This window comes from Cygnus olor, chromosome 2 (assembly GCF_009769625.2).
Source record: "Cygnus olor isolate bCygOlo1 chromosome 2, bCygOlo1.pri.v2, whole genome shotgun sequence".
NCBI lineage: Eukaryota > Metazoa > Chordata > Aves > Anseriformes > Anatidae > Cygnus > Cygnus olor.
In genome coordinates this window covers 47,712,841-47,736,566 of record NC_049170.1, presented here as the reverse complement: position 1 = coordinate 47,736,566, position 23,726 = coordinate 47,712,841, and the positions used below count along the sequence as shown (strand labels likewise).

At 40.8% G+C, this 23,726-nt stretch overlaps 1 protein-coding gene across 23 annotated transcripts in view; it reads right to left on the bottom strand.

Moving 5' to 3' along the window:
• The window catches only part of TRAK1 (trafficking kinesin protein 1), a 137,582-nt gene that overhangs the window by 65,699 nt on the left and 48,157 nt on the right, over positions 1-23,726 (bottom strand). For 17 of the 23 annotated variants that reach the window (XM_040546353.1, XM_040546342.1, XM_040546360.1 and 14 more), the window contains 2 exons: positions 19,260-19,552; positions 3,052-3,246 (listed from right to left, as the gene is read on the bottom strand). Coding sequence is in view for 5 of the 23 variants with exons in the window: in XM_040546334.1 (XP_040402268.1) it covers positions 3,052-3,246; positions 19,260-19,552 (488 nt within the window). In the remaining 18 variants the exon portion in view is untranslated. Of the gene's footprint in view, positions 1-3,051; positions 3,247-6,080; positions 6,145-19,259; positions 19,553-23,726 lie in introns of those variants that run through there. The other 6 variants (XM_040546339.1, XM_040546333.1, XM_040546335.1 and 3 more) reach the window with 2 other exon arrangements.

Genomic DNA, 23,726 nt, shown 5'->3' with positions numbered 1-23,726 from the left:
TTATGACCTTGGACTGTCATGTACAGATGCATTATATGACTTGTTCAAGACAAATGAACAAGGGTAGAATCAGAAATCTCAGTTACCAGGGTATTGGTCTAGGGCTTAAGCCAACTTCACTTGGTTTAAACTTCTTAAACTACTATCATGTAGAAATATCTGTACATAAGCATTAAGGAACAAACTTTTCTTTACACAACTTCTCCTTGCTTAGTTCCTTTTCCTTAATCCATTAATTTCCAATGAAAGCAGAAAACACATTGTGGCAGCAACTGCACTCATCAATTTTTTCCATTCAAGCCATTTGACTGGATGAAGGTTTCAAACCACAGCACATGGCAAAGTTTGCAGTCATTATGCTTGTAAGAAAAATGCCATATAAAATGGTTTAAGTACACACAGTTACAGGCAGCTACTGCTATCCAATTTCTCTGCTATACACAGCTTCATTTATCATAGAATCACAGAATGGTTTGGGTTGGGAGGGACCTTAATGATCACCCATTTTCAACCTCCCTGTCATGGGCAGGGACACCTCCCACCAGACCAGGTTACCCAAAGCCCCATCCAGCCTGGCCATGAACACCTCCAGGGATGGGGCATCCACAGCTTCCCTGGGCAGCTTGTGCCAGTGCCTCACCACCCTCTAAGTAAAGAGTTTCTTCCTTATATCTAGTCTAAATCTACCCTCTTTTAGTTTAAAGCCATTACCCCTTGTCCTGTCACAATGAGTCCCTCTTCTTCTCTCCTGTAGGCCCCCATTAGGTACTAGAAGGCTACTATAAGGTCTCCCTGAAGTCTTCTCCAGGCTGAACAACCCCATCTCTCTCAGCCTATCTTTGTAGGAGAGGTGCTCCAGCCCTCTGATCATCCTTGTGGCCGTCCTTTGGACCCATTCTAATAGGTTCACGTCCTTCTTGTGCTGGGGGCCCCAGAGCTGAACGCAGGGCTCCAGGTGGGGTCTCACGAGAGCAGAGTAGATGGGGACAACCTCCTCCCTTGACCTGCTGGCCACGCTGCTTTTGATGCAGCCCAGGATATGGTTGGCTTTCTGGGCTGCAAGCACACATTGCTGGCTCGTGTTGAGCTTCTCATCAACCAACACCCCCAGGTCCTTCTCCTCAGGGCTGCTCTCAATCCATTCTCCACCCAGCCTGTGTTTATGCTTGGGATTGACCTGGCCCAGAGGCTTGTCCTTGCACTTGGCCTTGTAAGGTTTGCATAGGCCCACCTCTCAGGTCTGTCCAGGTCCCTCTGGATGGCATCCCTTTCCTCCAGCATGTCGACTGCACCACACAGCTTGGTATTATCGGCAAACTTGCTGAGGGTGCACTCAATCCCACTGTCCATGTCACTGTTAAATAGTACTGGTCCCAACACTGACGCCTGAGGAATGCCACTCATCACTGGTCCCCACGTGGACATTAAGCTGTTGACTGCTTCTCTTTGAGTGTGACCATCCAGATAATTCCTTATCTACTATGTGGTCCACCCATCAAATCCATTTCTCTCCAATTTAGAGGCAAGGATGTTGCACTGGAGCATCCATTACTATCCATTCCCAACAGTCAAGCACCATTACAAGTGACATGTCACACCAGTGTCACAGTTGGGAGACTTAGGATGCCCTGACACTGATTTTTGCTTTCCTTGCCCCATTAGCAAAACATCTTTCCTGTGATTAATACAACAGTCGCCCTGCATAGACCTTCTTATAGGTGAGACCAGACTAATCCTGTTACTACAGACTGGAAAACTGACTTTTCAGAAGGTTTCTTTTAGCTAACTACTGTCATCATTTAACGGCATTAAAGGTCTGATATGAAACAAGGAGCTGTTGTACAACTAATACCATAGATCAGCTTCAGCTTCCCCCCACCACTTCACGTTGTTTTTGTTTGACTGGGGAAGAGGTGTAGAACATATGTAAAATATCTACCAAAATATTTAATGCCTTCTGTTGAAGCACTGAAGTCAGTAACTCTGTTCTTCATATCCATAATGCTTTTCTTTACCAATTTTTTTCCTTACATAGTGAATTCTCCAGGTGCTTCACAATACAACGAAGTCATATTTGCAAAGGTTTGTGTTGAGCCCTGTAACTCATCACTTCCAAGCTCCACAGTGCTTCAGTAAGTCTACCTAAATCTATCTAGTACTATAACTTATGTAAATGCACTACCATTTAAGTCTAACAGCTACAGCTTTAGTATGTCACCTATCAGTTGGATGCTCCGCCAACTATTTTAACATGCAACACATTCAGAAGTACTTCAAAACTCTATCTTCATGTAAAAACATGAGCAGGGGGAGGAAGGATCATTTAACCATAAATGACATGATTAAAGAACAACCAAAGGATGGATCACAAAAGTCTTGTCTTCTTGCACAGCTAAGTCAATAACCACAGTGGAAGAATCTGGAGAGACACAAATCCATTCACTGTGATAAAATGGTCTACAAGCTCAAACAAAAAGAATGAAAAATGCAGTAGGTTACACCACTACAAGCTTTCTCTCTAGGCACAAATAGTACTTTTCTGTACAATAGCATGAATACGAACAGAAGAAAGAACGAGGAGACAAACTATCTTAACTAAATGCTCAGTTTGGTTCTTCACAAGTCTTTCATAGAATCTTAAGCTGCAGAAAAATGATTTGACGTCATCATGTGATGCTGTTACACACTGGCACCAGACAACACAGAAATGCGTCAGAGGGTATGTTCAAAAAAAGCAAATAATGCAACAGGTCTAACTTTCTACATTTTATAGATGCAGAAATTTCAGTCTCTTGCCAGGGAGATCACAAACAGAAGGAAGTATTGCGGCTTCACCAATATTTGATAATGTGAAGAGGTGTATGAACAGATTACAAATGCAACAGCTGGTTTTGATTATTTCCATAAAGCTGGAAGACTAGCACAACAAACCATAAACAGGTCTCTTGCTTTTCGCAATTATAAGAGAATTACATAGACACTTCAGAGAAGGTAACAAAAATAGCGCTGTTTTATTTGTTCCTCAGTACAAGTTATGCATTTTTGACTTACGGAAGTATTTCAAGGTCTCTTCTATTTGCTCAGTTGTTAAGTCAATATTTGCATCAGGAGAAATGAGAGGCGTATGAAGCCAGTCGTCGTGGTCATAACCGTAGATTGTATCTGCTCTTAGCTTATAATGAGGCAGCTGCTCTTCCAGTAGACTGATGATTTCAACTTCAGGAAGATTGGTACTATTGCACACATCTGACAAAAGAAAGAGAGGACAGTTACTCTGTTAGGTACTTTAAACCAAGTACTATACATATAAGCTAGGAAAGATGTCAGATTGGTTTGACATTGGCAAGGTTTTTCTGCACATAAAGAACAGCTAGATAGCTAAACAGCTAGGTTTAGGACATAAGACTAGCACAAATTATCCCCAAATGAAATTATTTACTAGTACAAAATAGGAGGGCATGTTTCTGAGGATAAAAAGCCCAACTTTTACAAGGAGGGACTCATCTATCGAAGAACAAGGTTAGAGGGAAGGAGGCAAAATAGAGAACAAGAGAGCATTGACTATGACAGGGTAGTAAAAAAAACAGGTATGGAGAAAGGGATACTGCATATAGGAATTTTCATTTTTCTCTGTTTTACTAGACAGATTATTTTTAGGTTGCATGCTTTACATTTCTCCTTAACTTGGTCCTTGACCATAGTTCAGCATCGCTCTACTTTGCTGCTGGCAGATTTTTCTCAAGAAGAAATTCAGGATTGCAATAGCAAACTGCCACAATTCACACTGAAGATACAATGGCATGGCTGGCAGCAAGAACTTCTAGGGCACCTTTTGACACCATCTTGACCTGAATTCTGTGCTATCAGTCCCTCATGTTCACAAGTATATCATCTTTGCACACAGTTTTAAAAATGGATGCCAAGGGCCATCAACAACTGCATAAATGTTGCGATTTAAATTGGAAATTTAAATTTAGGAAAAGAGACAGAAGTTTTAACATGTGAAACTCCAATTCAGCAAAAAGAAAACCTTTTTCACCATGAGTATGGTAAAATTTAGGAACAGCGACCCAGAAAGGCTGAGAATCTCAATCCTTGCAGAGACTGACAACCCAACTGGACATGGAGCTACCTAAACCTGGTTTGGAAGAGCAAGTCCTAAGGGAGGCTGTTCCCAAGCCGTGCAATGCAGTTCTGTCTTTAATCAGTGATATATAGCCCTTGGGATGGTTGCTATGACTCACTCCACAGTAAATAGTCAAGATATCAGGGGCTGAGTGCACCCACAGCTCTGCCCAGGCTCACTGGGTTCTCCCCGCCCCCCTAGCACCCTCTGTCCAACACCCCCATTTAAGCAAGCCCAGGCCCCTGCCCTCCCTGCACAGTGCTGTAGGGGACAGCTGTGCCCAGCTCTGTCTCTGATGATACTGACTCATTCCTGTAATGTCCTGAGACCTGACTCAGTAGCTGGCATCTATCTCATCATCATTGGAGAGTCAATTTAAACCATTACTGCAGCACTGCTCAGGAACAATGGGACTGCACTCTGTGACAAGAACACTGCCCTTCCCATCCTGTGGTCACCCTCAGCTCCCTGCAGAGCTGTAAAGCAGCCCTGCTCTCCCTGCTCCCTGAGGAAGATGCAGATTTTCATACAGGATAAGTTCATTATTGCAGGACTGATGCAGGCCTGCAAGCTACTGGAATAATCTTCTCCAGGAAAAATAACAAACAAAAACAGCAATTAACACACGCTTCTCAACAGACCATCAATTACCCCTTTTTCAACTTTCTAATCCAGATACTGTATTATCAGAAGCATCATTCCAAGAATTTAAAATGTCAAGAACGCTACTATTCAATCACACCTCAGGGCAAAGGATACTCTACTGATAAGCTCCTGCCTATATTCTTTACAGGATCCTGCTCATTAAAACTAAAACCCAACAGGGTAAGTTGCACCATACTTTACGGTTCAAGTAGTTCACTATAATACATCAGGAGGTATTCTGCTCTCCTTTCATCCAGACTATTCTGCTAACTTTTGGACATACATAAATGTTCCCCAAATATTATTGCAGAAATATATGTGCAAAAGTTAGCAGGAACACTCACATGTGCAACAATACTATTTTTATGGAGCTTGTTGGACAAGAGATGTGCCTGTATACGTCATTTCAAGAGGTCCTCGCAGTACTCTTGGAGTCTACTAGTTTACGCAGAGAAACAAGACCTTATTCCCATGTCTCCAGAGCTGAGCGCTAACTGTACAAACCTTTCTTTTGCCCTGATTAGCTTTTTAAGTGTTGATAATGTCCATTTTAGTGCCTGTAACTATTTGAGTGCAGAGAAGCCAGCTAACCCTACATAAAATGGCTGCTGCTGTAAACTAAACATTTCGAAGGTGTTTAGACACATCCATATATATAATACATATGTATATAAAATATGATGTGCATATATATCTGTATGTATATATAGATATATCTTTGTATTATCTAATTGCACTCACTGTCAAGAATATGGGGATAGGTTTCCTTCCCTTCCCTTCTGGACGAAACATTAGTTCTCATCTCGTGATAACCATGAGTCTACACAACCTGACTGCATTGGTCTTCTTGCAAATAGAAAAATAAAAACGTTTGAAAAATTCAAGCTTTCAATTTAGACTTTTAACTAGTATTTAAATTAAAAAAAAAGAAAAAGAAAAAAGGAGTGACTTTATTGATCAAAAAAGAAAGCTTCAAGCAACTAACTCTGTGCAGAGTGGCCTGTTGTGTAATAAAATGTAGTAAAAATGGAAATGCAAAAGTTACCATTAGAATCTGAGAAAAATACCACATATGCACACACAAAAGAAATCTATACAGTTTTATTGTGAAAAAGAAATCTGTGGGAATATAAAGGACAGGCAGTAGAGAAGTAAGAATTATAGTGGAATACAAGTCAACCAAGACAATTTTCTACTTATTACATAATAAATCCTGAGTGTTTCTGAGATATTCAAAGCTTAGCAACTGAAAAAGATATATTAATGAGTAACTTGAAAGGCAGCTTATTTTGATGCTATTGTTACTAACTTCTATTGTGATTTTAAAATCTGTATACCAGCAGGAAATAGGAGCAGGCTCTGATGTAATTTACCTGTTTAGAAAAACAGAACACAATAATTACAGTTGCGTATGACTAAACATTAGTTCACCATTTAAGTCATGGCAATATTCTCAGTGCTACAGTCACGCAGTCTTCACTTTTACTCCCCCTGCTTTTCTAAGGTGCAGACTCTTATTGTAATGAGTAGGTACAGAGGCTTCCAGGTAATTGTTTTTATTAATATTTCTGATTAATATTGCAAGGATAAACAAGTAAGGTAAGTTCTCTACTCACAGCACATGAGACATTATTTATGTTTTATGATTAAGTTAACTGAAGTCTAGCAGGCATAAAATTCTAACAGCTTCCTCTTGTCCTATGTGGTAACTTCATTCTATTGAATTAAATAAAACAATGTAAGTCTAAAACAGCTAAGTGATCATTAATATAAATGATGCAAGAAACTACAGCTGAAGTTGCTCTGTTACAGATTTATTTTCTTCTGTAATCCTAGTGATTTTAAACTTGCAGTTTTCTGGACATCCTTGGAAAATAGAAACTTCTACATGTAAATTACAACCAACTTAAAGAGATGAATGTTTGTTTCAGGAATTATGAACTCATGATTCTTCTCAAAGCATGGGTCATTACAGGTTTGGCTACTGAAAGAAAAGAGCTAAGAAGAAAGATTTGCTAAGACTCTTACATATTGGAGAAGTCTACAGTTTATGGTACTCCATAAAAATAATAACATATAGAGAAAGAAAATCTGTGGATTTGTTAATTCTTTTCCCTATTGTCTTTATGAGTAGTATGTTTCAGTGCTTTGCTACCCTCATTGCTTAGATGTGGCACATGCAAGAACACCCAACCTCACCTCTTTTTGGTGCAAACTGAATTTCCCCATGCCCTAAGTTTCAGAAGATAAAGTAGTTCAGTGTGCTTTTGTAGGAGTTACTGACATAATTCCTCCACTTTCTCTGAAAATTTTCTGAAAGAGATTAAACCAACTTATTTCAGAGACTTTTTGTTCTTTCTTAATGGTGTTGTTGCCTCAGTTTCTAAACCTCTCTTTCAATAAAGAAGATGCAAAACCAGGCAGAACAGTCCAGCTAAGTTATCTTCTGGTGTATTTCCCCTTCTCTGGGCATCTTGGATGGGAAGAATTATGCCAGCACCTATGACCAAACAATTCAACCTCAGCTTGCATTGAAGTCAGTCTTTAGTACCTCCTTTCTCTTTTGTTAATTACAGATATCAAGACAACAGAATGGATGAGGTACATGAGAAAGTTGATGGAGAGACAGGGAAATCACGTGTAGACAGAGTTGGTGATCTCATTGATCTCATTCTAAACAACGTAGTTATCTAAAACAGCTGATCTGTCACACTCCATCCCCTACTTGGCTTTTTGTTTCCCCTGTTTACAGCTTTGACTGAAGAGATGATTATATATCTCACTATAGGAATGAAACCTAGCTAGATGGACAAACAGAAAGCACCAATTCAATTTTAGTATCAATTTGACATAAGTACCGAGAAGACAGAGAAAATAACCCAAAAACCAGAGAAGAGACAATGGGGAAAAAAATACAAATGCAGAAAGAAGACAAATTCTACAAACCTCAGAGTCTGGCATCTGCAGTTTTTTTGTTTGTTTGGTTGGTTGGTTGTGTTTTTCTTTTTGTTTGTTTGTTTTGTTTTTTTGTTTGGTTGGTTGGTTTTTTAGAAACACAGTACAATACAGGTAACCAGTACAGTCATAGCATGGAATATAAAATGTTTAACTTAGGTCTGTTGATTCTACTCCAAACTATCCTCAGTCTTTATGGTTTTATTCCTTTGCTTTCCAGCAGAGGCTCTCCTTTCAAGGTTAAAGGGCCTTCCAGGTCATTAGAGAACCTCCTAGCAGTGGATACTGCCACCTGCTGCAAGAAGCGCCTTATTACCCAATTCCTTGACAGCACAAACGTCATTTTTTGTTTCTCATCGAGAGAGCTTTGTCCCTTTTCATGCGGACTACCAATAGCTCTGCAGAGGTAAGTCTGCAGTACTCACTGGATTTTTTTTTTCCTTCTTAAAATACTCTGAGAATTTGCAGGGCTTAGGTTCTCAAGAGATTGCTCTTTGTGAGGCCACTGGGATGAGAGCCCTATGGTGTCTAGCATGCATCCCCATAGGTGTAAACAGAGTAAAACCCACACAGGAAATTTCTCATAATCCCAACCCTGACATGAACCATGCTTGGGTCAGCATTACATGCAAGAAGTGTCAGGTCAGGATACACAAGTTAAAACAAGGGAGACCAGAAGAAAACTACTCAGAAACTGCATCATTCCTGGAGCACTGTCCTCCAGAGTTGTGGTCTTACAGAGGCCAACACCTTGCAAACAGCTCAAAGCAGCTGTGCTACCTTGAAATGCTTCCTCTGAGAAAAGAGAAGCGGTTGCTGTGAAGAAGCAGTATGTCCAGCAGAACAACACCACTCCCAATCTGGCCTTGGGGAAGTGCTGTGCTGCTTGGCAGCTTTCAAAACGCTCGTTTTGGTCATCGGCTTGTATCACCCACCCAACCTGAACACCTTCTGCGGGCCTCCACTGCATTGCCTCCCAGCAGCTGGTGCTCGGCCCACAGCCAGAAAGAGGAACTCTAAATTCCTTCTCCTTCTTATGAAGAAAAAATGAAAAAAAAAAAGTCATGGCTCAGGCAAATTCTTGCATTTCCCATAACAGAATTAAAACTTTACTTGTCACAACCTTTTGGGGCAGTTGAGGAAAAAGAAATTAGATAAGAGCAGGGAAAGAAAAAGCGATAAGAGAAACAAGGAAATTGTCTGCAGAAAGCAGGAAGAATGAAGAAGTTACCACCATAATTCATGGAACTACCTATTCCTCATGCTAGTTTTCAGCTCTGTCCCATTTCCCACCCCCTTCCACATGCTACACCCCTCCTTGACACACAGTTCTCTAAAGTTTAAAACAGAGAAGCTTAAAAACTCTTTGGAAATGGTTGGTCAATAAAAATTATTTATAAAAAAAATATTATTAAAAATTATTATCAAAAAATATTATTTTTTTAAAAAAGCACACAATACCTGAAAAGAGTCAGTTCCAGGGCTGGCTCCCTACTAGTTAGGTAAAAGGAAGATTCTCTGCAGATCAGAGCTACAGCATGGAGGCTAAAGTCCAGCCACATGTAACACAAGAAATTGAAGTTCATCAACTTGAGGTTATCTCGTGCGAGCTACTAGTGAATCTTGACTGCCCCTTTGCCTCATGAGGTGCATACACACACAGAGAACATGAACTGAAAGACAAAATGGAGCCTGTGCCCCTCAAAATCAAAGGGCTGGTAAGCACTTGTAAATTTTGTATCCGTGTATGTAAAATGACAAATCTCCATAGAATGCGTACCTTCAGACAAAAAAGCATTACATTTTCTACTCTTTAAGTAAGAAGTGCCCCATTTATGGTTCTCAGTGTACCGCCCCAGTTTTAAAAGGGTGAAGGAATATGCAACTCCGTAACATTAAATGTCATCCCATTCCACCAGGCTGAGAAACTTCTGGAAACTCCTTCAGAGAAATGTCACCTAATCTGGCTTGACAACCAACCAAGAGGCTGTAATGACATTAGGATTCTCCTTTGTCATCAGGCCACAGGCCTAAAGACTAATCATATTCCAGGGACACAGGCAAGGAAAATGGCCTCTCTCTAAAGGCTTTCCAGCAGATAGCTCCTGGCTGTACGAAGCAGCCTGGCAGCATCCTTTTTAGGATGCTTTCTGTTAATTTAGACATTCAGGGAATGCAGTGAACTACTCATTACTGTTGTGAACAGATCCACATAAAAATGAAAAGCAAAAGGGTAGACAAGCTTCAACTTTGCAATTAGGCTGCTTGCTGTCTACTAAGGAAGGAAATACAGCCTGTAATCGTCCAGTATTTGAGCTCTCAAGGGACACAGGGAAACAGGCATTAAATACTGTCTGGGGTCCAAATCACAAGTATATCGTGGACATTATTTAACAATTACTCTGTACATATACCTGTAACAGGTCAAAAACCCAAACTCACCATACTGATATTCAATTTCAGTTCTAGGATGACCAGAATGTGGCTAATGGAAGTCCTAAAATAGGAACGTACATTAAAATTTACATATCATATTCGTAAAGTGTGTGATTATATCTGGGGCAAAGAAAATAACTACTTAGGAAAAAAAAATCCTCCTAACTCATTGACTTGCCCAAAGCGAAAGATGGCATCAGCATCCTAAATATCACAAGTCTTATTGCTGATTGCAATACCAAACTGCAGGAAAAAAAGATCTTCAATGAGAAAACCATCTTGTTCTTTTAAAACTCAGCCTCCTCAAACAGCCACAGCAGCTTCTGTAACTTGCCTGGCATGACAGGATTTTGGAATTGCAAGTCCTGCCACACCTTTAATCAGAGTTGGTTAAGCAGTGGTTCTTCTGCCTCTCCACATGGAAAATCCTGTCAAAATTCAGTCTTTGACAGGAAAATAAAACACCCTGCACCAACCTCAGGCATTCCCATTCCAGGCTGCCCTAGCTGTGCTTCAGCTGACCTGCAGCTCAGCACTACCGCAGCCCTTTCCCTGATGCTCACAGAGATCCCACTGGGCTTCTCACATTGCGTAGGCGGGCCACAAGCCATGGACAGGCAGGCAGCTGCATGGGCACACAGTCACAGGACAGGAATGCTGGATGACAAGTCCAAGCCCATGAAAAAGGCAAGACAACAAACCTGGGATTCTCATTACATTCCCTATACAACACTATTTTTTACTTCAGTTATCTGACATTTCATATTTCAGTTCATACAAACACATATGTACAAGGGCAAGGATAGGAGACACTTGGCTTTTCCTCCCCCCACTCCTTCCCTCTGAATAAATCCAGCTTTATTACTGGGGAAAAAGATAAAAGCCTCCCTTCCCAGATTTAAAAGATTTGTGTAAGCTACAGAACACACCACAATTCTCCTTCGCTACAAAGGAGAATTGGTATGAAGGACCAGATCACTCAGTCTCATCCACAGGAACACTGTTGCACAGCAAAAATCATTGCATTGACCAGGCTACCAAGTGAAGGGGAATAAAAAAATGCTGCTCCTTCAGTTCTGTCATGCCAGGCCCTGGCCAAGCCCGTGTGCAGTGTGGGCAGGCCATGGGACTGTCCTCCCAGATAAGACCCAGGGCTCAGCCCTTGCCTGCATGTTTGGGTGCATAAAATATTAGCATTTCCAGCCCGTTAGCCTCCCTGGTAGGGCATTCTGCTTAAATTAGGCAATCGAAAGCATCTTGAAGAGGTAAGGTAAGAGAAAACTTGGCTTAGCAACACACAACGAATAAAGATGGAGACAAAATAGGGAATGCCAAAGCTAACAAAGCTAAAACCTCTGGGAACTGCAGCTCTATTGTGAGGAATGTCATTGTTTATTAAGTTAAAGTCTCTTTGCTGTGGTTTCATCCTACACATAAATTCCTGCTGGGTATAATAGGGGGAAACAGATCTCTGCGATGAGAGGCCATTAAAATATTAGGTCCCTACTGTACATCAATGCCATCAATTTAAACAAGTTTTGCTTCAGTATGGAAATGCTTCTCCCTGTAGATAAATGCAGCCGTATTAATGCATTTATTTCTACATTAAATAGGAAAAAAAAAAGAAAAAGGAAACTCCACCACTGCGGCCATTCTTCTAGAGCAAGAACAAAACCTATTCATGTATCAAATGCATACTGGCAACACGCTGTTCAGCAGCAGTAAGAACAAACACATCCATTAACCACTAGGACCTTCTAGCTGCCAAGACAGACTGCGAATGTCTTGAAAAGGCAAAGGAGCCCATTGATAACTCACTGAGTACAGAAAACCCTGAGAAACAATTGTCCTGCTTTTGCTTGTTGTTCAGCCCAGCTACAAAGTGTGCCAGCCTCTGAATAAGAGCTGTAGGAGCTTGAGAATCACACACACAAAAAGGATTAATTCTGATGTAGCTTGATTTTTTACAAATGTTGACTTTACCAGGAAAAAGTGCTGGTTTGGGATGGATACTTACATGTGCATTGAGGGTGTGCATGGCTGCACTATCATTGCATGCCATGGAGGCAAAATAATGGAATAAATGTATTTTCACACATTTGAATGCACCAATAATCAAACATAGCTTTTTAGCCTGCTAGTACTGTTTATGTGCAACACAATAAATGCAATCTGGGGGAGAACACACGGGGGACCAACACACATACAGACACACACACAACCCCCAGGAAATCCACGAGGCACTTGCCCTTCAGAGCTCATTCTCCAAAGAACAAACCCAGAACACCAATGAGTACTTAAACCTCCTGCTCTTCCATACCCTAAGTAAATGACACATTTAGGAAGGACAAGCATGCCTCCCACAAACAAGGGAAATATAGAAACAAAGTAAAAAACATCACACTGGACTTCAGTAATTCCTGCAGTTGCTTTCATGGTCACTTTAGAATTAATAGCTTACACCAAAACCCATATATTCCTCCTCTTAGTATGATGGTAGTCAGCAAGAGGGCTGGATAAGCTGCAAAACAGTAGCAGCAGAAGCCTGCTTGGTGGGAAAAAAAAAAAAAGGGGGGGGGGGGGGAAAAAGGTAGTCACTGAAAAAGGTAATTGCTGAAAGAAAAAAAGCACACCTGGGATACACGTTAAGACACACTGTATGAACCTGCCACAGGAAAGCAATCAGGAAGAACACTAAGTTACTGGCAAGGGGCAAAAGCTGGAAAACAACTGGTATGAAGCAGAAGTTTAAAAAAAAAAAAGCAGGAAAAGCTGTATGAAGTGGAATGGGATGCCACCAAAAGCCAGTAAGAAAATTCAAGCAGAGGCAACAATACAGCAGGCATGGAGAATTATTTATTTATTTATTTATTTATTTAGGTATGCTAGATAGAATTAAAGTCATTAAAGCCATCGTTCTTGTTTTGCTCAGGGAGCAATCTCACACTAATATTGCTAGCATATCTGGCTTTCTTTAGAAAAAGAATGAGTGTTCATAATTTAGCAATAGCTGCTTATAACAATTGGTAGGAAAGAAGGGGGAGAAGAGACCAACATTATATCAGGCTTACGGAATGAGACTGGTGACAGAAATAGCAAAGTAAATGGAGCGAGGTAAGAGGCCACAATCCCAAACTTTAAAGGAGAAACTGAGGGAGATGGGAGAGGAAAAGGCCAGTGTGTAAATATGACATAGTATCAAAATCATGAAGGTAAGGGGAATGGACGGAGTCAAACACTAAATGGACACTCCAAGAACTAGACAGGGTTGTGCTCTCTGTATCCCTGGTACAGAAGCTCTGCACGATGGGGATACACATGCTGAGAACAGACTACTGATTGCAGCTGCACATGTGTTCTCCACACTTAGCATCTGCTATTGCTGCTGTAAGAGCCAGTCTGACCCAGGTGGGCATTTGTTTGTGTAGTTGGAGTTACAGATGGACAGCTGCAATGCACAGCATCTTGCACCTCTCTCTTATACCTACAAAACTGAGAAAAACATGGAAGAGATACCCCAAAACAGCAACTGAAAAAGAACGAAGTGCTAGAGCAAGTTTATGCAGTAGAGGGAAGAACCACTAAAAGGGAAAGTTAACCACAACACCACTCAGAGAAGTTCAAATGGAGGGAAGCAACTCAAAGCTGTTACTGCTTTATTAATACTTCTGTAACCACGAAGGCTTAGAGGACAACCACGCAGCATGTAAATGCTACCAAGCACAGCCAGAGCACCCCGTCGGACAGCCTCAGAATATGGAGCACACAGCAGTGGTGGTATCTCACACATCCAACACAGGCCGGTCACAGATGAGAGACCTTCCTACCTCCCACGTAACAAGATTAAAGCGTTCTAGCAAGAGTTCTAGCATGCCCTCTAGGTTAAAACAGCCTACATTACCCAAATCCTTAAGGAACTAGTTTTGGGTAGTCAGGCTTTGCCAAACTCCAGACAAAAGGAAGAGAAATTCAGCCTTTTCAAACAAAACCTCACTCCTTCGGAGTGGGACTAGGGGAAGTGGCTTGGAAATTCTGCAGGCCCTAGGGATGCCCTTTAAAATGAAATGGTTACAGAAAAAAACACAGTCAAAATTACATCAGTTACCAAAACTGGCAATTGTTGCCATGAAGAGCGGTAACATCTGAAGGAAGGAACAGCTCTGTTTCATATGAGACCATCATTAAAGCCTGAACAAGGGAGAGGATGAAAATCCAGTGAAAAAATGTATGCTGCAAGGAGATTGTGTTGGTTTCTCTGGATGCTATGGTTGCCGGTCACTGCAGTGAGGTGTAATGTACAGGACCTGCAAGGTCAAACAATACCAACATTTCTGAGAGGGACCACCTTGCTGAGAGAAGAAGGGATTTCATGGTTTGACCCATCCCGTGATGTAGTTCTTAGTGTTTTTTTTTTTTTTAAATCAACTTGTGAGAGAATATAGCCTACTGAGAAGCATTAAACACAAGACACAGAAAAAGCTATCATCACAAAGAATTTCCCAAGAACCCTGAGGGAATTGCCCAGACCACAACAGCCAGAAAACACACTTCTACATGCATTTGGAAAGAGTAATTAGTATAACGAACAAATGAATTATGCAAACTAATGAAGAAGCTAGGCAATTTAAATCACAGTCCATTCATTCGCTCCTTTCTTAGAGAAGGATGAAGGAAACCTACATGGCATATTAAACAGCTAGCTCTCGAATTACGAAGTACACTGTGCCAAAATCATTGCAAATGGAGAGTCTTCAGACATGAGAAAACACACAAAGTGAACACACTGAAGATGGCTAATGATACTGTGTTATGTATGTATTAAGAGGGGAAAAAAATGCTGTAAATCCACTGTGGTGGATGTCTGGATGCCAGAAGAGTAACTCCATACTCCAACGATATTTCAGACTTCCATCCCCATTGTACTTTCCAATCCAGGAGGACAGCCTTTGTCTGACAGCAGCTGACAAAGAAAAGGCAATCAGATTAAGAGGCTTTTATAATTCACAGAATTGGAACAGACACTTAATAGTGATACTCTGCTTCATCATGCCAAGATTACAGCACTTCCTTCTTCACAAAAAAAAGTGTGGGAGGTGTTAGATAGGGGAGGAAGTCCCATTTCCCCAGCTGTTGTTTCCACCAACACCTGCCTGGAAGTCTCTATGTCTGCACTGCGATCACAGGAAAAGACACAGACACCTTCAGAAGCACTTTGATTCCCCTTCTAAAAAAAGGGACACTAGATGGTGCTACATCTGTGCTTGCATCTTTATGCTCTCAGATGCATGGCAGCAGGGCGAGAAAAGTTCAAAGGAAATACAACTGGGACAAGATAGGTGCTTCATACATGTAGTAGCAGATTGCCATTTCCATGCCATACAGTGCTGTCCCACTGTCTACCAGCCTCAATATCTGAGCCCACTTCTGCCCACTTACCTGTAAACACCCCACAAGTGATAGCAGTAGAAGCCCCTTAATTTAGCCTACATTGAACTTCTCACTTAAATTGTGATAACAAAAACAATAAAATGAATAATTAATTTATTTATATATTAAAATATAGTATATTTATTGCACATAGCAGATACTGAATTCATTTTACAGGTTTAATACTATTACTGCTTAGAAACTAAGTGATCCACAATTAACTTTTTGGGGGGATAACGCCTATTAAAACATTTGCAAAACTTTTTTTTTTTTTTTTTGGAAATAAATCAATTGTCCTATTTCATTTGCCCCTCTATGCTTAAGTTAGCACACATTCAGAACTGTGTACTTGTATAGAAATAACACTTCATTTATGGTGACTACATGCCTTGGATTCTTTTACTATCATTAAATTTGGTGGGAAAGAAGTAGCCTTTTCAGGGTGCTGCCCCCAACCAGTGTTGACATTGGCTTAAGCACTTTACCTCTCACTGTTGTTTTTTTTTTTTTTTTTTTTTTGTCACCCTGGCCTGCTCTCATACAGCTCATTCCCTTGGCTATGGCAATGCAACTGCTTCTAGGCCCCACAGCAAAAGAGATCAAGTGTGACCCAGCTAAAAAGTAACCCTTGTGTCCTGTCTTCCACAAAAGCAAGGGAGGGATTCTACCCAGACTGGTTGTCTAAAAAGTATCTGAAGTTGCAGTCCCACAGAAATCTGCACATGCACGCCTAGCACAACCAGAAAGCCTGAGGCACCTGCAGCTCCGAGGGCCCCAGCAGGGAAGGCTGCACCACTGACAGAGCACGCTGAGCCTCCTGTCTACTGCCAACAAACAGAATAGATGTGAAGAAAGCAACAAGAATTTAAAATTCTTTGAGCACCAATGGCATCCTTGAAAATTCGAAAGTAAAACATGGGTATCATGCAGTTTGTTCTTAGGCTTAAGTTATGTCACAGTCAACTCCAATTTCGCTGCCATTCACCGGTCACGTTTCAGAAAGCATCACCACAAGGCACTGTGATGCAGCTCCCCAGGATTTTCTTGCTGCTATTTGCAAGAACTTTTGCAGATGATTTTTACAATAGGATCTAGGTGTTAACCTTAGACTAAAAGAAAATAGATTACCCCGATTGTTGTATTTGAAGGTGTCTGCTCTAGGCTGAGTCAATGCTCAGCATTAGAAGGAAAATTACAGTATGTGCAGACTTGATAAGAGCAATTTCTTTCCCATTGGAGATTTTAAGTGTAAATAGCACTGATCTGTCAGTCAGACCTACACAGTGTTCACGTTAAAGCCTCTGACGATCCTTCTTCCTCTGCTTGTTTCAAGTGTATAGACTGGATACCAGTATGCACTACTAACCAAGGAGAGATTTTACAGAGAAAGTAAGAGACCAATTTCCAACTCTCAGTCTTCATCCTTTGACACCTTTACAAACTACAGCAAAGAGCTGAAATTCAGGGGGGAAAAAAAATATCAAAGAAAAACAAAAACAAAAAACCCCAACCACCTATTTCTACTGCAAGTCCTACCATCTTTCCTCCAGGTCACAACCAGTTCAAATTTGCTGCTGCAGAACAGCTAATCCATAAAAGCATTACAGGATCAATAAGTAAACCACACTTGGCTGGTAACTTAAAAAGAAGAGATTCAGAAAGTGCATCATGCGTGAAAGAGTGTAAGGTAGGGTGACATGCGCTGACCTCAACTAAAAAAAAAAAGTACTTAAAAAAGGTAAGAAAAATTAAGACTGAATTGGAGGGACAGGACACAGCCAACAATGCTTGCAAGAAAGATACTTCTACAAAGAGCCTGGAAAACAGTGTACGTTTTTCTCGTCTACCTACCAAGTAAATACCTAGAGGGCAGCAAAACACATAAATAAATAAATAGGACGAATAACCGGGGATGGGGAGTTAGTTTTGGATAACAAACCATTTATTTTATCTAGAAGCATACCTGACTGAAAGTAATGTCAGTGTAAAACTTGCTGCTTCTCTTCTCAGTGCAAAAAGCCTTGAATTTTCCCAATGGCTGCAAACTCCCCGAACCCTGTCTAACTTGGCTTCCAACTGCGCACTGAAGCAGCTGTGTTTGGTAAGCAGCTCCTGACTTCAGTGACATTGGATTGCTTTTTTCCTCCCCCAACAGCATGCTGCATGTGTGCTACCAAAAAAAAAAAAAAAAAAAGACAAACTACAACAGTGTTTTAAAGAGAATGAAAATAAAAAAGGTTATAATGGCAGGGGTAAAAGACTCAAGAGGGTAGGCTAACTGCAAAAAGCAATCTTCCCTAGGAATGAAGCAGAAGGCTTTTTGAGCACAAGCAGTTATTACAGCCAAATTACTAGTTTGTCATTTTAACTTGGACTACTCTGTCATGAATTTTACCTGCAATACCTAAATAGGCACTGCAAGCCTCTTTTTCTATTCACAGCAGTGCTTTCTGCACTGTTCTGTACATTCTTATCGTTAGATCCATCACTTCAAGCAGTAATTGCCATTTCCTCACACTTTCCCCTCTCCGTGGTATGTGTATGGATGCCTATAATTCCTCCACATACCAAGATGAAAGGTGTAGACATATGCAGAGCATCACTCCCCTTTACCTTTTGTTCCAGAATATCAACCCTTAACAACTACACAGCACTCAGGCTGAGCCTAACATAAGGCATACTACAAATATGTGTTGATGGTCACCATTAGCTAGTTCTCCAGCCTACAGACAATTCTAGAAATGGATGGAAGTAACTTGGGAAAAAGCTATCTGGCAGCCAACTAGATGAGCCCTGCCCTTTTTTTTTTTTTTTTTTTTTCCCTCAGTCCTCTCATTTCTCCCTCCTGAAATTCAGCTGACTCCTCGAACTTTCCCAAAAGACCTTGGAATTGACAAGGTCACTTTAAGCTAAAGAAGCTCAGTCCAGCCAAAAAACATGCATTTGGAATGGAAACTGCCTGTCATTTATTTCATGGCCATATCCATGACTGAACTAAGTTACAGTGATTATTCAAACACTAAAGAATTGGGTCAACTGACCACATAACTAAGAACTGAATTCTGTTTAAAATACCGTATTTAAACACACTTTCCATCTATTTGTATGAATCGTATGACAAAAAAGTACTTCATCTTTCAGACAAGCATAAAAAAGAAACTGTTCTTTATACATAAACTTCCATGGTTCCAGAACTAACGTGATAAAAACCAGAATGGTTTGGAAAATCAAAAAGACATACAGTCAAAACACAAGATGGTTCATATCATTTCTTCCATTCCCTTCTCCCACAAAGCAATTCTCACATCAACATAAAAATCTCAATTATGTTAAACATAATTTTAAGATGCAGTATTTTCTTCCCCTTGTTCCTAACTCTCAGTTGGTTTACTTTCCAAGCAAGCTCCAAATGTTCAACTTCCCAACTGTAAGTACAGTATCTTAGTTTCAAAACTGCCATCAGTCAAGCCTATTTGCAAGAATCGTAATCTTCACAAAGAGTTTTCAGCAAAAAAAAATCATGTTCTTGTGAAATCACTTACTAAACAAGAAAAAAAGCGCAGAACAACAACAGCAGCACCAGCCATGGGCCAGATACCTCACCAGCGTTTTAAGAACAGAAACTTAACTCTATGTTAACCTTCTCACGATAAAAGATCTGACTGCTTACCAGTAATGGTGCAGGCATCTCTGTACTCTCTGCAGTCTGGCACATCATCTTCTGCTGCTTCACTTACATAGTGCTCTTCATGAATGCCTGTGTCACAGGCTTGGACTGCATGGTTCAACAGCTCCGAAGGAGGCACAGTGGCGGCCAAAGTGCAGTCGTGCAAAGCTGTGGCGTCCAGCTTGGCAGGTTTCAGAGAGTTGTACAAACTGCCATCAGGGGGACCAGCACTGGAGACTGGGTCTGGCTGGCAAAAACAGAACTCTTTCTCTTTGCTAGAGTTGGCTTCAAGAAGTCTGTAAAACGCAAAAGGAACAAATGCTTAATTCAAGCCACTCCAAACAGCATAAATCAGAATAATTTTCTTTTCCCTAAGCATTAATCTAACCTGACAAATTCCGCAAAAACTAAAAGTCAAATTCAGTACATAGAGCAGCTGCCTATTTTTGCAGCTTGCAGAGTTGCATCAAGTAGAAAAGCGCTATTCCTTGTATAGCGTTATTTACCAATGGCTGATTAAACAGCCAGGTTTTTGCCTAACCTAACTTGGAGTAAGCATGGTCCATCCACGTTGGCACATTCACCAACTCCCTTTCTCACGTCTCTGCCAAGGGAGAGCTCTGTGTAGACCAGGGCAGCTTGGTATGGGAGCCACACTATGCAGACATCACTGGAACATCAAGAACTTTAGGAACATCATCATTTGAAATTGGTTGATACCCAACAATACAGAAATGATTGGGATCTTATACTAATCAACCTGCAAGGCTCATCCTCTCCACTGGGCCACCCTGCACAGCCTAGCCCTTCATTGCTTTACCTTTACACAAGGCTCACTTCACCAAACCTTTTGTGCAAGAGGCTAATGGTACCGCAGTAATCCATAGTATGATACTGCTTTTGGCTATGAGCAGCATAAGAAAAGATGCAAATATGCATTACTGCTAGGAAAAGAGGCTGCCATCGTGGGATTGCAGAAAACCAGGCTTGGGAAAGGACTTGCAGGGCAGGAAAAGATGACTTTATTTATGTCGTAGTTGCAAGGCAGAAGTAGCATCTTCAAGAACAGGCTACACAAGAACACCTAGACTGCACTGGAAAAGCAGAGAGCGAGCCAGCAATGTGACACAAATGCACTGGTCTGCAAGCAAAAGGTACAGATGCAACCCAATACGAACGTGCAGCAACATAAGATGCTTTGTTCGGTGCTTCACTGAGAAGCAGAAATAAAACAGCTGTCTGGAGAATCCTATGAAGGATTCTTTCATCTCTAGGAACATATGCAGATAATTTTATCTTGCTGTTCAAGTTATGCTGTGGAGTCTGGCATCTTATTTTCTGGAATTTCCAGTAAGCAATGTTATTGCTTCACCAAGGCATTTATGACTATTTCTAGAAACTCACTGAAAGACTGAAGCATCTATAAACTGACAAGCTACAGATTATGCATTCCTTACAGATTATGCATTCCCACTTCTGTGGGTAAATCACAGGGAAATCTTGCAATAAAGTAACATCACTGTACCAACTTTCATACCACCTTTTCTCAGAATTTTTCCCCCCTCCTTTCACTGCAGACTTAAGAACAAAACAAAATTCTTCCCGCCTTCAAAGGGTCTTAATGATGACTCATCCGCACTGAAATCAGAATACCACAACTGGAAAAAGCATAGGCAATATTAATTAACTCTGGAAAAAATAAACCTTATGCACAAAGTGACATTTCATTACATTTTCCTCAATTACATGCATTTGTATTTCTGCATAGCATTGCATAACCTGAAAATAGTTCTCAAACTCAGAGGCTCAAAACCTGTATTTTTTAATAATCATAATAGCTACAGGAAAAGATTAAATCATATGATAAGTTTATGATCACACACACTCATACAAATGGTGCTCTCCTGCGGCTGCTGCAGGAAGAGAAAGTTTTACTCAAGTGCTTTAACAAAGTCTTCTGGTTACCCTGCAGAGCATCCATTATTCCTGCACTGTCAGAGGACAGACTGGGAAGAACAATGGGGTCACTTGTATTAATTATTGTTAAAACGGTCCCCTTTCAAGTAGCTCCTTAGGAATAAGAAGAGAGATTACTGATATTAGAAATTAGTTGTTTCAATGAAGCTGGAATTAAAATGCAAAGCTTCATTTTCCCACCAGTTTAAGCTGTAAGGGAGAAAACATAGGGGACGTGCAGGGCCTGAATGATTAAAAGGGCTCCATTTTGTCATAGCTGCTACCACACACCTGCGATTCACATTTGTTTTGGGAAACTGTTAGATAAGTCTGTTGTTGTGAGCAAGGACATGGCTGGGAGTAGCTAACAAAATATTACCAGGAGTCTTCGCACACGTCTTGCCCTTTTCTCCCCTCCTCACCAAGCCCTGCCTTGGCAACTGCAGGAAGCTAATAACATCAAAAACACTACCAAATGGAACAACACTGATAAACTGCAGTGTAATTTGTCTACAAGAAGTCTGCAAGATCTCACATTCTCAAAACTCACTTGAAACTCTTCTGGACACACACAGCCATTCAGCGTCTGACACACCGGATCATCCCCACTCATTTACCACATTATCTCCCACACTCTCCTGACCAAACCCACCTTTGGCCAGACCGTAACATTGCAGGTTGCCTTCGAAGCTTGTGTTGAAAGAGATTTGCCTTGTTGTTTGGACTGGATCTATAAAATCCATAGAGGCACTGTTTGCACGGCCTCTCTTGCAGGGCAAATCTTAGGCCCTGGGCCAGGGCACACACTTCCCCTCACCTTTAAAGTTTCACCTAAATTTTCTTGATGGAAAAAAAAAAACAAACCTACAGCCGAGCAGTATTTACCAGATTCAGCCATGAAGGGAAACTGGCATTGAAGCTACTAAACCCATGAAATATGAAAAATTAATATTTTTAATCTGTCTCACCAGCATATACAGTGATCATAACTAGAAGACCATAAAATTGTTATTGCATTTTTTCCTATTTGCTCCTTTTAAGAGCCAAACCAATACACAATTTACTAGCCAAATTATGAGTTTTCTCATTGAAAATATCCTGCATTTAACTCTTTCCACTTGTATGTCGACAGCAGCAAACAGCATTTGTGTGTACAAACAGGATTTAAACAACTTTTCTACTCTACCTAGTAGGATGTAATTCAGCTTTTAGCAGCTGCATTGCACCATTCCTGCCAGTCTAAGTACAATGACTGTTTGGGGTCAACAAACAGAGCTGGGTCTTAAGAAATATTTAATCTGAGATGTTTGAACTTATTTCTTCACTGTAAACCTGTTTGCAGAAAGACCCTAATTCTGTGAAGTTTATCACTGAAATATTTTCAACCAGGTCATTTTACTCTGCAAATAATCTGATTTGCAAGCCGTTTGTTAAGGGCACATTCAAAACTTGCACTTTAAAAGAGCATGAAGACTTGTTCCTGCAAACCTCCTCTATACCCAGATATTGGCTTAACCCAATAAATGCTTCAGATCCACATGGCTAGCTGTATGAAAAGCTTGAATTCTATTATACCAAATGCCACCGTCAGCTAATAGTACATCTCCACACAATAGGTTGGCTATGATGGCATGGCAATGAAAACTTAACCAAAAAGTACACATGGTACTCTGACTCCAGTGTACCTATGGCAGTGTAGATTACGGAAACCAAACCCAAACTCAGCTGGGGTTAGCCAGCACTGCACTCCACATTAAAAAAATAAATAAAAATAAAAGAAGCTATCCAGCTTTAACTACTAGCGTACATCAGAGAAAAGCTAAGCTTTGGAGGTTCTGAGGTAAATTAAAAACCAATTCTCCACACCAGTCAGCAATTTCTGGGTTCTGGCCGTTAGAAAAAAAGTTCTTTGTTCATTTGCGGAGTGTTTTATGGGGAGGTGGTTGAGTTTTGTACACTGTATATTTCCTACAGATACAAATGAAATAAGCTATTTGCCATTCCAGAGTCATTTGGCATTAAGTATTCCTGTAGCCAGGATTAAACACAAGCCAACTCTGAATCTAATGACACAAATAAGTTAACGTGGTCCTCCTTCCTCCCCTAAAAGCTATAAAAGAGACCAAGTAACTCACTGAGGGCCTACAAAGAGGCCAGCAGTGCCAACTATACAGTACTTGTAACATGGCCCCATTAGGCTCATTACCAACTCAGACAGCAGTAACAGCGCCCTGCTGTACTCGCCAAAGGGCAGGAGCTCCTACAAATAACATGCTGCCCAAGAGCCACTGGCTGCCCCCTGGGGTGGTTATCAGATAACTAAGCATTGTTCAAAGTTTATCTAGATCAAATTTTATGCATCAGATAATCCTTTTAATCACTAGTGTAAAATGGCAGCTCAATCAAACAGCTGCAAATTTAAAGGAATGCTTTCTTAAAAAAGGGGAAAAGTCTCTTTCTAGTCCTTCTGACTAAAGTCCTCCTCTCCCAGCAGGTCATCCTTGTGCTGTGCAG